The 16,008-nt window shown below is 40.6% G+C and overlaps 1 protein-coding gene across 1 annotated transcript in view; it reads right to left on the bottom strand.

The window, feature by feature from the left end:
• Dnah7 (dynein axonemal heavy chain 7) overlaps positions 1-16,008 on the bottom strand; it is a 262,532-nt gene that overhangs the window by 127,748 nt on the left and 118,776 nt on the right. The window contains 4 exon segments of the mRNA XM_052192567.1: positions 595-744; positions 4,559-4,807; positions 7,951-8,049; positions 11,411-11,623. Of these exon segments, the coding sequence (XP_052048527.1) occupies positions 595-744; positions 4,559-4,807; positions 7,951-8,049; positions 11,411-11,623 (711 nt within the window).

Below are 16,008 nucleotides of genomic sequence, written 5' to 3'. Positions count from 1 at the left end.
TATGTAAGGGCACATTGCACAGAGGAACCCAAGGCTGTTTCTATGTAAATGATGTGTCTGTTTACATTGTCTAGAAGCCTCAAGTTACATTATTCTGGGCCTGAGCACACACGCACTTTGGACTCTGCTTATGAGTGTGACAGTCACCCCCACAGAACAAGGCACAGAAGAGACACCAGTCCTGCAATGTCTAAGTTTCCTGCTTTCCACAGTGTAGCCTCTTCTCCTCCAAGCATACTACAAGGAAAGTGCTGGAACACTGGACATTTTTGTTCTGAAGTGTTTCTAACAAGGATACAACAGAAATGATGTCAGAGAGGAGACTGCGTGCCTTGCCAGTCTCCTGACTCCCAAGAGTTCTGTCAAGGACCTCCAGGTCAGAGGTGCCTGGGGATATGGTCTGGGCTGTTCTTGTATGTGCTACCATCATTCCTCACAGAAATAACACCAAAGCCTCCAGTAACAGGCTTTCAATAAATATCTTAAGACGTAAACAGAAATGTTTGCTTAAAATAACTGGGAAAGGATCAGATACTGGTTACCGGACACGTAACCACCTTTGAAAAATCTACATGTAAAAAGACAGACTCTTACCGAGGAAGCTGCGAAGGCTCTAAAACTGACAGCCAGGACGCCATCGGACCACTCGTGGGAAACCAAGTCAAACTGCCCATAAAGCTGGCCCATGGTGACAGACTTGGGATTTAGAACTGTTATTTGAACCTTGTTTTCTTCCATTAGTCCCTTAATGAAAAAGAAAAAAAATAACCCAGCATTATTTATTTCAAAGGATACTATCTTTCCTCATTGAAAACATGACTGTGTATATAAAAATATCTTTAGAAGCCTACAAAGGACTGCCAGCAGGGAGGAGTGAGTTTAATGAGTTTAACAAGGTTCCAAAGCCCAGAGCTTGAAAAGAAGTCCTTCCTATGTTCTCTGTAATGACAATGAACAACCGAAAAGTCACGCTTTGAAGTGCCGTTCACAACAGTATTTTTTTTGTTTTTGGTTTTGGTTTTTTGAGACAGGGTTTCTCTGTGTAGCCCTGGCTATCCTGGAACTCACTCTGTAGACCAGGCTGGCCTCGAACTCAAGAGATCTGCCTGCCTCTGCCTCCCAAGTGCTGGGATTAAAGGCATGCGCCACCACTGCCCAGCCATAACAGTATTTTAAAGCAATTAAATACATAGGGATAAATTAGTAAATTGTGTTCAGTCTCGTAATCTGAAATCAGAGAGAAAGACTTGACAACTGCTTTCGGAGAAGGCCCACATAGCAAGTGATGTAAGCCTCTGGTGTTCTTGTTCTCTTTCAGTTAAAAAAAATTGTAAAAACTGTTGACACTCTTCTGAGTTCATCGACATTACAAAAATAAGTGTTGGCTGGATTTGGCCTGTGGGCTGTAAATTGCTGACCCTTGCTACAAAATGTTCTCTGAGAGAAAATAAAGAGATATAATGATAGAGACTTCCCATGGAGTCAAAAACTTAATATTAGTAAATTGCCCATTTTGGCCAGAACCCTGCCTCTATGGCATTATTAATGAGGCATGTTGGCACCCCTGGGGCACATAAGTCTTGTTTTTAAATTAACAGAATTAATTTTTTAGAGCAGGCTCAAATTTATGGAAAATTGAATGGAAAATACAAAGCCTCTGGAACCCTCCCTTTGCCTCTCTGACAATGCCCCTCCCCCACAGCAGAGCGCACGCGCACACACACTCTCTCTCTCTATCACACACTGGGTAACACAGGGAGTTACTGATGGTTGTGTGGAGATGCACTATTGTTGAGCAACGTGTATAACTTTTATTAGTGTTGACTAGGTGTTTAACTTTGTGGGGTTTGCTACATACACCATGATAGCATTATACAGAATTATAGCATTGTGCAGAATAATCCCCTGTGCTCAATCTTCTCTTAATCATTTATTTTCTATGCAACAGCATAGCAAGTCCAGTTCTTATGATACTGCCCAAGCTTTGAAGCGGCACAAACCAGTAAATCAAAGGACAGATGTGTAAATATCTTAAGTAACAAGGCAAAGCTCAAAATCTTTGCTATCGTCCCTGTGCCTGAAAGGGCTTTACCTCGAAACTTCCCCAGTGTAGAAGCATAGGGAAACTGTACCCATTTATATTCAGGATGAAGGTGCTGCCCTTAAAGACAGGTTTTATTTCAAAGGCCAGTGAGAAGCTGTAGGTAGCGTATGGTAGCTAAGGAAACAGCGATGTTATTCTTAAAATTTCCAGAGAGTGAATGAACCATTTGAACTTCACAGGACACCAGAAAACATTCATATAACTTTGTGGGTCCTGCCTCCCACTCAGCAGTGTGGTGCTTTCTCCTTTCAGAGACTTTATTTTTGTGTGTGGCAAAACCAGTCATATCATAAGAGTGATACAGTAGCATGGGCAAGAATATAGACAGGTTAAATACAGGAAAGGGAAGATAGGAAGGCAAGCTGAGGGTAAAGAACAAGAGGGAAAGGAAAAAGAAGGAAGAGAGAAAATGACATGAAAATAAAAGAGGTGGAAAAAATAGCAAGCCAGTTTATGATGGCAGACATAAATCTCCTTAAATTCCCCTATAAAATAGAGGACAGTGGATTTGGGTGAACACAGGCTCCCACCCCTGCCTACACAGTGATTTGTAATTGGAACCCAAGGAAAAGGGAAAATTGGCTCCTAACAATGGCATGTCACTGGGTATATGAACCACTCTAGAGCCAGCTCCATCCCCAGGAGTAGTGGGCCAACGAACTCTATGTTGTTTTTTTGTTTTTGTTGTTGTTCTTTTGTCGGTTTTTTTGTTTTGTTTCATTTTGTTTTATTTTGGTCTTACTTGGATCTTGTTTGTTTTCATATTTTTCTTTTCTTTTTCTTTTGAGGGAGAGAGAGACAGAGAGAAAGAGAATGTGAAGTTGGGTGGATAGGAAAATAGAAAGGATTGGGGAGATTGGGGAGGAATTGAAAGAGGAAAAACATGATCAAAATGTATTGTATAAAATTTATAAATAAAAATTAATATAAACATTATCAACCTGAAGAAATGAAAATCCAAGTTGTTTATTATTTTAAAAAGGTAAGTCACAATGATAATAAGAATAGGTTTGAAGCCACAGGTAAACAGGTACACAGGGAGAACACAGAAATAGTATTAATGAAACAAAACATAGCAGATCCAAGGTAAACAAGACAGGTGAATATTTTTGTATTCATTGAAAGAGAAACTTCATGCCGGGTGGTGGTGGTACACGCCTTCAATCCCAGCACTTGGGAGGCAGAGGCAGGCAGATTTCTGAGTTCAAGGCCAGCCTGGACTACAGAGTGAGTTCCAGGACAGCCAGGACTACACAGAGAAACCCTGTCTCAAAAAACCACAAAAAAAGAAAAAGAGAGAGAGAGAGAGAGAGAGAGAGAGAGAGAGAGAGAGAGAGAGAGAGAGAGAGAGAGAGAGAGAGAAGAAGAAAGAAAGAAAGAAAGAAAGAAAGAAAGAAAGAAAGAAAGAAAGAAAGAAAGAAAGAAAGAAAGAAAGAAAGAAAGAAAGAAAGTGGAACTTCCCAGTGGACATATAATGATCAGAGACCCCATTACAGGCCCCAGGCACTGAGATAGGGGGGAAAAGCTATCTAAGGCGCAGGAGAGATGAGCAGAAGAGCAGCAGTATCAGCTGCAGAAGTTCATTGGTTTAGCACATCAAGGTAGGACTCAGTGTGACTTGCCTAGAGAAGCTCTAGGCACTTGCCTAGTTGGGAGCTCTAGGCATGACCCAGAAGTTAAGAGAACTTGCTATTCTCCCAGTGGGCCTGGGTTTGGTGCCCAGTTCCTATGCCTAGTAGCTCACTTCTACCTCTAAATCCAGCTCCAGGGAATCAGCTCTTTTCATCTCTAAGGGCACACACACACACACACACACACACATGCACACACACACATGCACACACATGCACACACATACACACACACAAACACACATGCACACAATCACATACACACACAAACACATGCACACACACATGCACACACACATGTACACACACAAACACATGCACACACACGCACATAAATAATATAATACAACTTGAAATTTGAATAGTAGTCACATATGCGCATGTATATACTATATACATATACTTATGCACATACATGTCTTAAAACTAAGCTCACGGGCATCTCATAGCAGAAGCTCACATTATAACTTCTCAGGGAAATAAAAATACTCTCCTAAAAGTATTAAAAAAAACCCTTCAATTGCTTGTGTATTTTCATTTCTTTTTTTACAAAAACAAACAAACAAATAAAAAAACCCATGTACTACTTTTAACTAAAAGAGAAGAAATTAAAGACTGAAAGGTAAATTTGTAGGATACTCATTGCGTGTTGGACTCATTGCTTGTTTCGTTTTGCCCTTTTAATATTATCATCTGTAACTCATGTTCTGTTTTTAGGGATTTTACACTCTGCCATGGAAAGACTATTTCAAAACCACCCCGTATCCTTTATGACACAAAGCTAATCATCAGTAAGTTAATATATTGATAGCACTGTACAGACCTTTTCACAAATGTCATTTAATGCTCCAGCTAGAACCCGATACGCACTGGTCTTCCCTCCAAATGGCTCTCCAACAATCATGAAACCATGGCGCACAATCATCATCTCGTAGATCTGAAGGATCTTCTCAGAGAAGAAGTTGGTCATTTGCAAATTCATGGTGTGGCAGTTGTCTCTGATGGCTGCCAGCAGATCATTGTAATCTGGCTTCGGTAACTTCACCCCAGGAAACAAATCTGAGGTGATTCCCTGGTAAGAGGTGGGCATTTTACATTGAGTATATTTATAACCAAAAGACATAAGCAAACGATATTCTATTAGCCAATGTATAAAATAAAATTGCATTTAATATAAATGGGAATAGTGCTATTGTAACCGTTTGAGTCTTTGTTTTCTGGTAGAAAAACTTACACCCTGAAGTCTGGCAAACTAATTTAAAAATTGGAAGTTGGTCATGATGTGGCTGATAAACTGATTATGAACTACTGCATTAGTGTTTGGTAACACATCACCAGAAGGGAACCAGAAATTTATCTACTCACATGCTGGAGCAGGTATGGCCTTGTTGAAGGAAGTGTGTCGCTAGGAGTGAGCTTTGAGATTTCAAATGTTCAAGCCAGGCCTAGCAATAGATGCTCAGAGACACAGACCAAAGGCAGGTCAGTGAAGAAAAGTGGCTTACACATTACTGGTTCTAGAATAACTTGCTATGCCCAATAATTAACTTTGATACTAGCCATTTACATAGAAAACAGCAAGTTCAAAAGTAATTTAAGTACAAGCATGTATTGTGCAGGTTGAGTGCTTTGGGTTAACCCAGAACCTTAGAACAAGACGTATATGAAAACTTTGGTTTCCCCATGCCGATGGTTAGGTTGTCACACTAGAGAAGGATGATGCTATCTGTCTAAGAGAAAGAGGAGAGGGTGTGTAGATGCTTGGACACAGGAAAGAAGGCTGTGTGGCAATAGAGATTAATGTGTTCATATGAGATTAGTATAAAGCAACCACAAGACAGAAAACATCTAGGATTGCTGGGAGCTACCAGGAGCTAGGAAGAAATTGAGGAAAATTCCATAAAAATGCCTGTGGTGGTTTGAATGAAAATGTTCCCCACAGGCTAATTGGGCACAATTAGGGGAACTGGCCTTGTTGGAGCAAGTGTGTCACCGAGGGTTGGCTTTGAGGTTTCAAATGTTCAAGCCAGGTCCAATGTTACTCGCTCTTCCTTCTGCCTGAGGATCCAGGTGTAGAGCTCTCGGCTTCTTCTCCAGAACTAAGTCTACCTGCATGCTGTCATGCTTTCTGCCCCGATGATAATGGACTGAACCAGCCCCAGTTAAATGTTTTCCTTTTTAAGAGTTGCCTCACTCTGTCATGGGTATCTCTCCACAGCAGTAAAATAGTAATAGTAATTGAAAACCTATGTCTTGGTCTCTGGTACTCCCATTTAATACTTCTTGACTCAGAACTAGAAGAAAGTAAGCGTTTATGTTGTACTGCAAGTTTGCAGGATATCATTATGACAGCCTTACGGAAGTTAACACAATCACATCATGTACATTTGTAAGAGTTGAGACTCTACCTGTAATGCTTATGAACATGAAGTTCATTCCAAGATCTAAGGGACAACCTTTATAAATTAAGTCTATTTTATAAATTTCATTACAACTTATATGAGAATTTATTATTATTTTTAACTCTGAAGATAAAAGTAAAATTTCAGAGGTAATTAATGTGAAAGCATATGCCTGAGTTGTATTTTAAAATTTGAGTTACCAATTTAATCACTCCCTCAACTAAATCAGTGAGCTCCCTTGGGGCGCTGTAGCCTGGCTGGCCAGAATCCCTGCCCTCAAACACATGATGCCACTTGCTCCTGTTTGCTATCTGGAACAAGAAATGTATGTGGACAAAGTTTTGCATGTGTATCAGGGTGGTCTATAGTTTGCCATGTGGCATAGGCTGGCATCACACACGATATTCCTGCCAACATCAATTGATCCAGGCTGGGGACATAATAGATATGTATAGGTATGTGCTTAACACAAGCAAGGCCCTTATTTGATCATTTGATCTCTAGTGCAAGCACGCATGTGCACACACACACACACACACACACACACACACACACACACACGCACACATGCACACACTCTCACAGTATGTCACCCATAGTGAAATGTAATGGTTTCTAAATACAAATACCTTTCACACCATAGCGTTCAAGTACTTTGAGTATAGCCCTGAAAGAAGAAGACAACTTGGACATTGTCTTCCAGGGATTCTCAACCAAGAACAATGAATATTCCTTGACTCTCCTGCCAGGTAAAGACTGGACATACTCATCTTTCTGCCTGCTACTGTGCAGTGTGTAGACATCTCACTCAGGTGGGAGGTGACTTGCGCTCCATGAGGCTGACTTACACAGGAAATTTTCCTGACTGGAAATGTCAAGTGCACTCCACTTGAGAGAGACAACATTTGCTTCACAGAAACACTACTGCACATGAATCTGTCTACAGACACACACTCCTACCTTCAGAAAGGAAATACAGCTTTTGTTTCCACAAAATCTGTGTTTCAGCACCAAGGGTACTACGGAAGGAAAACTTTAAGCAAGAACACTTGAAATCTTTCCCTGTTGGTTTGTTCCACAAAGATATGTGTTCTGCCACATCTAGATCCTAGGGAGAATCCCTTTCAAAATGATGAAAGACGGTTGCTACAGGAGTACACTCATAGAAGTATATCTCATCTTCCTCCAAGGGCAGCTATGGGGCCTTCCGCTTTTACTTGCGGGAAGCTAGCAACCCGTGGTGGTTCAGAACCACACAACTACCATTTAGTGGGAACCAGCGACCTATGGTTTTTTATAGTACACGAAGAGAAGCATAGGAGATTGATTATAGAGACTATTATTCTAATCCTTCTTCCTCCAGCTCTTCATAATCTAATCTTAAAATATAACAAGATATTCAAACTTGATTCTTACATAAAATTATCCTGAATAAACAATTTCCTAAAAGTCACTGTACTCTTTTAAAGAAATATAATTCTTATTTTATCAAATGCTAAAGATTCAACAGTGTGCTAACCTAACTAGTTTTCAACATGGAGTCTACATTCTCATGGAATTTATAGAACATATTTTATAACTTTCTATGTTAATTACTATTATGCAGTAAAAAAAAATCACATAAAATATCATGTTGTTAAACGTGTCAGAAGCAACAACCTCAGCAAATATATTTCACATAAAAGTAGGAGTGGCTTGTGTTCCTCTGAACATTCCTCCCCACAGTGCACATTCCTACAGAGAGCTCTGCAGACATGGCTGCCTCCGCGCTACCGTTGGAATGCCAACACGTGGAAGTAACAAGTGCTCTTACCTCAAAGAGCGGCAAATCATGGGACAAAAACTTCGGCAGATTTACATCAATAATAGATCTAAGCAGCAAAATTTCTTCATTTTCATTTGGATATTTCAGCTAAAAGAAAATACAGTCATGAGGATTTCTGCCACAGACACCTTTTTTAGGTCTATACTTACACAAATGCACAGCACCTAGCAATCTAAACAAAATATTGTTCATGGTTTTACTGTTTTTCGTTATAGAAACTGATGCCTATACTCAGTGGATCCCTAATAACATGAACACAGGCAGAACTGACTGCATTTCCACGGATATTCTGATACAGGATTAGTGACCAAGAATTCAATACATTGAGAGTTGCCAATGCCTGCTTATTGGTTAGTACTTGCTTATTCAAGACCCCTCATAGGTTAGTTTTGTAAAACTCTGAGTGAGGAATATTGTGAGTTTGAGTGGATACGCCAAGCACCACAGTGCCTGCTGGCGACCCGCTGACTGCCTATTCACACCATGTAATCATTGAGCTCTATGGAGAAGACAGAGATGGCTAATTCAGTCAAGGAAGGAATATGTAAGAAATCTTAAACTCTGAATATCTGTGTACGTCCAGTATTTACTAAAATTATGATGGAACTTGGAACACATTGCTTATGCATATGTCAACGTTCACATAATTAGTGCTTCCCAAATCTAGCTTTAGAATTACTTCTCCCAAACTTAACTTACTCAATATCTCATTCAAAATTTCCCCTACCATTAGGTTTGTTTATTTGGTTGTTCTCTAGAATTCTCTCGTCTTACCAAAAAATATATCTATCAAAAAGGAGAGGAGAGGAGAGGAGAGAGAGACAGAGACAGAGACAGAGACAGAGAAGAGAGAGAGAGAGAGAGAGAGAGAGAGAGAGAGAGAGAGAGAGAGAGAGGGAGAGGGAGATTCGTGTTCTTTATTAAGCAGCGCAGGTGTTTGGCTGTCAGCACATCTCTGACTCTCCAGAGCTCCCAGAGGTCAAGGTTAGCCCTGCTCATCTGGTCTTAGTTTTTGATCAATGTAACATAAAATGAATTTTGAAGTATCAAACTCTATGTTTATTATTTGAGAGGCTATTATTTCTAAGCAAATGCTTAAATTGTCTCTTGGTAGAACAAAAACAAACTTGAAGATATTTAAGCCAAAGCATTCAACAATCTAAATTAGCTTATAACAAAGAGTGATAGAATTCATTTTCAGGATTCATTTGCAGCCTAACTTTTATAGCTCAATTCCAGTCAAGATTCCAGCAATGATTTGCACTAGGACAATGTATTATCTCTCCCATTATCTAGCCACAAAGTAATCCTGACATGCCAGGGTAGTATAAATTGTTGCTTCTGGGCACTTGTGTTTATTGCAAAAAAAGAGGGGTGGGGTTGAAGTTATGTTAGGCTAATATAAAATAGAATATAGCAACCATATATCAGAGTTCTTAATAGCATTATGATAGAGGATAAAAATGCAAACCATTGTTAATCACATGAGATGTATTTTAAACTCTGTATCTTCTACAAATTGTAAATGTGACCATTTCATAAACTCCAAGGTCACATTTCTGGAGCTTGCTCTTAACAGTAACTTATCTTGCCTTCATAAATAACTAATATACAGCTCTATTTCATGGCTCTACTTACAGAGAGAGACGCCAGCCATGTCCTGAGTTATCTGTTGTCTTCATGTATTTAGTTATGATTTTAAAATGTGAACACAATTACCATTAGCCACATGTGACTACAATTGTCAGTTACATAAGTGCAGGATATTTGATCACATTGTGAACCCTGAGATTGTGTTTACTGGAGAAAAAAACTGTTTCTAACTGTGGTGTGTGTGGAGACCTATTGGGGCTGCTTCTAGGCAATTGACAAGAATATTTGACATTGGGCTAGGAAAAGGAAGCAAGCTCAAGAAAAATACAGCTGAGGAATATACTCATTAGTATCTTGATCATCTTGATAAGTCCCTGAATACAGTGACCTCCAGACTTGTTCATGCCATGTTTGTTCCTTGACTACTGAGTTTATGCCTTAGAACTGACCCTATTCTTTTCATGTACCTAAAGTAATATAAAAGCACATTGGGAGAAATTAAACCCACGTCAGCATTTGCTGCAATCATACTACAATGCTGTATAGTTGCCTTTCTTTTTCTTTAATCCTTGCTCCCTTGAGACCCCATTGACTGACTGAGCTGGCTTGGTCAGGGGCTGGCTCAGCCTTAGCACACACTCTTAATCCCAAACAATGAAGATAAAGTTGGTGTGTAGAAGGAAGCACCCATGTTTGAAAGTGCTATCTATTGAGTGGCAGACAAAGTGACAAATCGGAGAATAGAATAGGATATGCCCAACTCTTACAAGAAGAGAAGGGGAAGGAAAGTTATAAAAGGGAGCAATGCAGGCTGGTCAGATGACTCAGCGTTTAAGAGAACACTGACTGCTCTTCTGAAGGTCTGAGTTCAAATCCCAGCAACCACATGGTGTCTCACAACCATTTCCAATGATATCTGATGCCCTCTTCCTGTGTGTCTGAAGACAGCTACAGTGTACTTACATATAACAATAAATAAATCTTTGGGCCGGAGCCAGCAGAGGTCCTGAGTTAAATTCCCAGCAACCACATGATGGCTCACAATCATCTGTACAGCTATAGTGTTCTCATATACATAAAAAAGAGGGAGCAATGAAGAAAAAAATGGGGAGAGGAAGCAGTTTTACCAGGAGAGTTTTTACAGAGACAAATTGAAGAGATAACAAGCTAGACACAGGTAAAGGTGAAGACAGAATGATCCAGAGAGTGAGAAGGAGCCAGAAGACTAGAACATATTATTGTCAACCTCAGTATGAGGCCAAGCAGAGGAATTCAGTAAGGGACTGAGAGAAGCTGGGTGGAATCCATCAGCTTGGAGAGGAGTTTTGAACCGGAACAGTGGAGTGGAACCAGCCAGCAAGAGTTCAGAAGCCACAAGAAAGGGTGAGCTTATTCAGCAGTGAGTCTCAGAGACAGAAAACACTCTAGGCCTAGATAAGATTGTACAGAGGCTTAAAGCTTCCAGGATTAGGCCTGGGTTAGCAGACTTCGTGACCCTCCAGGATGACCATTACATCAGGAGAATAAAAGCCCCTGTAGCACATAAATAATGATGTTTAGGGGTTTCTATATATTAATTTCATTATGCCCCACAGAGTGCCGTATATTGTGTAAACAGAAAGTCTTCAAAACCATTTATTGAAAGTTTGTGACTGTGCTCTTCAGCTCTACCTAACTCAAACACTAAGCATCACCTGTATATTGTCTTACAAAAATTATAACATTTTATTTTCATTGTCAGCAATGTATTTTTTCAGCTAATTGACGAATGCAACCAGATGCTGGAACTCTTCTGAACACACTTGGTCCTGAGATTTAAGAATGGAAATGCAATGATCACAGCACTTGGTTCTACCTTCAGATTGCCAGCGGCTGTGAGCACAGACTTCACAGCTCTCATCCCGTAGTCATAGTGGTGCTGGGACGACAGTTGCTCTGAGCACAAGCGGTATGTAGCCACAATCTTTATGGACAGCGGCCGAGCAGTAACAAAGCCACAAGAGTAGAGCACGATCTCCGCAATCATGGCATAGTCAGGCACCATCATGGCCACTGTCCGGAAGAGAGCCTGCGGTGCATGAAGGAGGTCATTCAAATGGTGTAGAAAGGCAATGTTGCTCTTGTTTAATCAAGCACTATGGCTTTAATTGCTTTTCTACAGTAATTTCATACCTACCACAATGTTTGTGATTTAATATACACCAGTTACAATATTCACGTCATATAGATAAAGAAATTAAACTTGGTTTTTCATTAAGGCATATGTAATAAGCATACCATAAGCTTTAGGTAAACTGTTCTTTCTAAATGTCCAGATTCAGTTTTGCACAGTTCTTTGTGGAAAGCAACATGTTACAGAAAAAAAAATAGCATCAAACAGCCAGGATGCAAGCAAATTGGGCCTCTCACCCAAGATCGTGATAAAGATCCTGCTGCTGGGAGCCTGGTTTTAAGTCAGGCTCTCGAGGGATCCAATTAACTTATAACCTGGAGGGAATCTGCTGCCCCAATGACAAGACTGTGTTAAGTAAAGGAAATATTTTGAGATACTCAGGATCTTTTAAGTCTGTAGAAACATGACTAGTCCTTCTGCAAATAAATAATGCAAAGAACACTGAAAAGCCATAGATGGTCACTATTCAAAATCAACAATTTGCAAGCTATGAGATCATTTATTATTATAGAATTATAAATGTTATAAAGCAACTAAATGTGATGGGACAGTAAGCAAATATAAAATTGAATAAATTTTAAAGAATAAATATAACATTTATGTTTAGAATATTAGTGTACATCAGGGTTCACTTTAATATATTTTGTATTAAAACATTGCTTCCTCACACACACATGAACATACATAAAATTTTGAAAAATATAGCTTGAGCAAGTAACTTGAATATAGACCATTGTATGCCAAAATTAAAAATTATTAAAGACCATTGCTATTCATATGGTATCTCCTCAAAGAGATAGATTCTCACCTACTTTAATTCATGAGAGACTGAATTTACAATTTAGTCAGCAGCTTCTGTCTAGTTATGAGCTATGCAATCTAGCTTGACAACAAAACAAAGTATTATTGCAAGCTTATTTCCAGTGCTTTATGTGGCAAGCTGAACTCTCACCTTCCCAGATTGCTATACCCCTATCTCACATTTGCCATAACATGGCGCTGGGACACTGTGAACATGCTTATACCAAAGGGCCAACAGTTAAGGTAAGTAAAGGAGTTCCAAACCATATCACTATGGTGTTTCACTTAATAGAAATCTTTTTTCTAAAGACAACAGGTGACACTGAAATTGTTCAAAGTGAGGAATTTTTTATGGGCCAATAAGATTTCTCAGTAGGTAAAGATTCCCGTTATATGAGCCTATCGCCAGAGTTTGAGTCCCAGAATACATAATAAAAGAAGAGAACTAACTATAGGAAGTTGTTCTCTCACCTCTACACACATGCTGTGGTAGTCCAGCATCCATACTTGTACATGTACACACACACACACACACACACACACACACACACACACACCATAAATTGGAAAAAAATATTTTGGGGCCTAGTCAGGTGATTCTCAAACATTGTGTGCCATACTGATATCAAGTTTGATTTTGGAGTGCTAGTATGTTTCTGAGCATTGCAGTTAAGTCTGAGGGAAATTCAGTGCTTTGAAAACAAAAGCAAATTAGATTCTAACTAACTGGTAGCAGGTCTTCTTCAGTACCAGAAAGAAACAGGGCAGGGGTGAGGCAAAGATCTCAGTAACACATCAGTGTGAATATATTCTACCATACATAGAATGTGAGGACAATCCTCTGTGTTTATTTCAGCAGAGATACAAGAGATAAGTTTCTACAGGGTCTACTCCGCTTGTAGAAGGGCGCTGTATGAAGAACTGCACCTTCTGGAGTATGATCCAAAGGCCTGCAGATGCTGCAACTGAAAACAAAGAAGCTCTCAAGTGTTGGGGATGTGGAAGTCAACTTTGTGATGGGAAAAGTGGGTGGAGAGGGGGAAAGTGGGTGGAAAGGGAGGGGCACCAGGCTTCTGTGACTCCTCGAAGAGTCCTGATCTGCTAAACATGGCATTAGACTGAAATTGGCTCCAGGAACACTGATGAGATAGCAGAGACCAGAAACTAAGACCAGAGTGGTGCTGCTTCCCACCCCCACCCCATGCCACCACCTGCCTTCACGGAAGTCCTAAGAGGTGACTCTGCTCCCCCTGCTCCTTCTGAGTTACCTGGTCAGACAGGGCTTTCATTGGGAGCATGGTGACTTTGTGGCAAGTAGCGATTGGCGGAGGATTTAGGGGCTTGGGTTTGACACAGCACTTATAGATAAGCTTATGCGATAAACTCAGATCTGCATCCTGATGCTGCTCCCGGGAGTCTGATTCCTGGGATTCTTCATGTGACTCTATCACCTCTCGCCCTGATGGCCCCGTCCTTGTTTCTGTTCCCACACTCAAGCAATATTTTTTTTCCTAAGATTTCCAAGGATATGGAAAGACATGTCATAAACATGTGGTTTTATTCAAGGAATGAGATATGAGTTGACTGTAATGAGTCTACTTTCCTTCCTTGCAAGAGAACTGCATACTACACACTCCCTGGAAGGCTGTGTATGTGTCAAGCTATTGGCTTTGTAACACCAATAGATCTGGAATATACCCATTTTAAAAACTACTCTGAAACAATCTTGAGTAACAAGTCTTTGGAGTGGTTCCAATCTAAAGCATAGCTTCTCTGAAGTAAAGATGTGTTCAAGAAATTGCAGGTTTTATCTAGACATGATCAAATGTTAAAAGGAAGATTCTTTCCACACAAAATAATGCTTATCAGTTATCAAAATATATGCAAGCTATAGTGTATGCCAAATTTACAAAAGAAGTATACATAACCATTGAACCTTCTCATCATGAAATATTTGGAGAGTAAGGAAGAGGGGATGTGTGGAAATATTCTCTTTGATGGGAGCAGCTGGTCAGATCTGAGCTCTCAGTTCTCCATACCATCCCAGAGAACAATGAACAGTTGGGAGGGCTCTCAGCATTTGAGAAAACAGAAGTGGCCTCTGGTCCCAGGCTCAGTGCCCAGAGCTTGCTGAGAAGAGGATGTGGGACATGCGCATGCTAAAAGCAGCAGCCAGCAGTCCCAGAGCTCCAGGCAGACTGCGGGCGGGCGCACCAACTTGGAAATTTGTGTGGAGCTGGCCTCCAGCAACCCAGGAAGAAGAGAGAGCCAGGAGGAGAGTCTCCACAGACCCTACAGACATGTGCCCAGCCCAGGCCATAGCCCATGGCCATTTCTGAACTGTTTGTATGCTCAGTGGTTCTTTGCTCAAACAGTGAATTCATTTGTCAGGGAGGAAAATCATTGCTAAGGTGAGCACTTCAGAGAGAGAAAAGAGCATGCAGAAAGGCATGGGGAATGCAGAGGCTGAGAGATCACTGTGACAGATACATAAGCCACGTGTGATCTGCAAGGAACAGCAGTACATGTGCAGTAGCTCTTAATAATTTCTTTATTTTGTGGACAAGAAAAAAAAGAGCCCAATAGTCTTAAAGGTTTATTTTATGTCTTAATTATATGTACGTCTGTGCCGGTGTCTGAGTCGGTGTATACGTGAATGCATGTACGTGCTGACTCCAGAAGAAAGCACTGGGTCTCTTGGAGCTGTGGTCACACTGGCTTATGAGCCACTCAGTGAGAGTGACAAGAAGCAAACTCTGGTCCTCTGCAAGGGCGGGATATGTCCTTCACCCCTAAGCCACCTCTTCAGCTCTCCAGTGGCTTTTACGTCTGGGATTACATAGTTGGATTTCTTTTGATAGAAGACATTGGTAGTATTGCAACAGTAGTATTCAAAGCTCATATCCTTTTGTTAGAATTCCTTTTGTTTCTTGTCCCTGCCAGTTCGTAGCCAAGGATGACTTTGAATTCTTGGTTCTCCTGTCACTGCTTCCCCAAAACTGGATTACAGGCTGGGGGCCACCAGGCACAGCTAGGAATTTCCACACATACTTGCAAACTGGTTTCTATAGCAACTCCAGCCACAAAGAGGGAACAGTAGCCACAGAAAAGCCAGGGAAGCTTCACAGGGGCTTTAGTTTAATGCAGAAAGAGCACCCAACACCTCCAGGAGCCGCAGGGCAAATATCTGTCTGTTACACACACACACACACACACACACACACACACACACACACACACACACGGTGTGGGACAGTCAACACAAGGCATTAGCAGATTCAACTAATCATGTCTCCCAGCTTTTTATGACCAGCTACTCACAGAATTTTGCCTTCTGCTTTGGTGTCTCTTTATGAACCCAGGCTGATCCCACTGAATAGCAGACCAGTCTAAGTGTAGAACAGAAGGAATGGCTACAGAGAGAGCTTTCCAGAACAAACTGCAAGATGTCACAAACTGCCTTTTAGCTAAAGAATTTA

Source organism: Apodemus sylvaticus, chromosome 9, assembly GCF_947179515.1.
Source record: "Apodemus sylvaticus chromosome 9, mApoSyl1.1, whole genome shotgun sequence".
In the NCBI taxonomy this organism is placed as follows: Eukaryota; Metazoa; Chordata; class Mammalia; order Rodentia; family Muridae; genus Apodemus; species Apodemus sylvaticus.
Note: the sequence above shows the minus strand (reverse complement) of the source record. Positions and strands in the feature narration are given on the sequence as shown.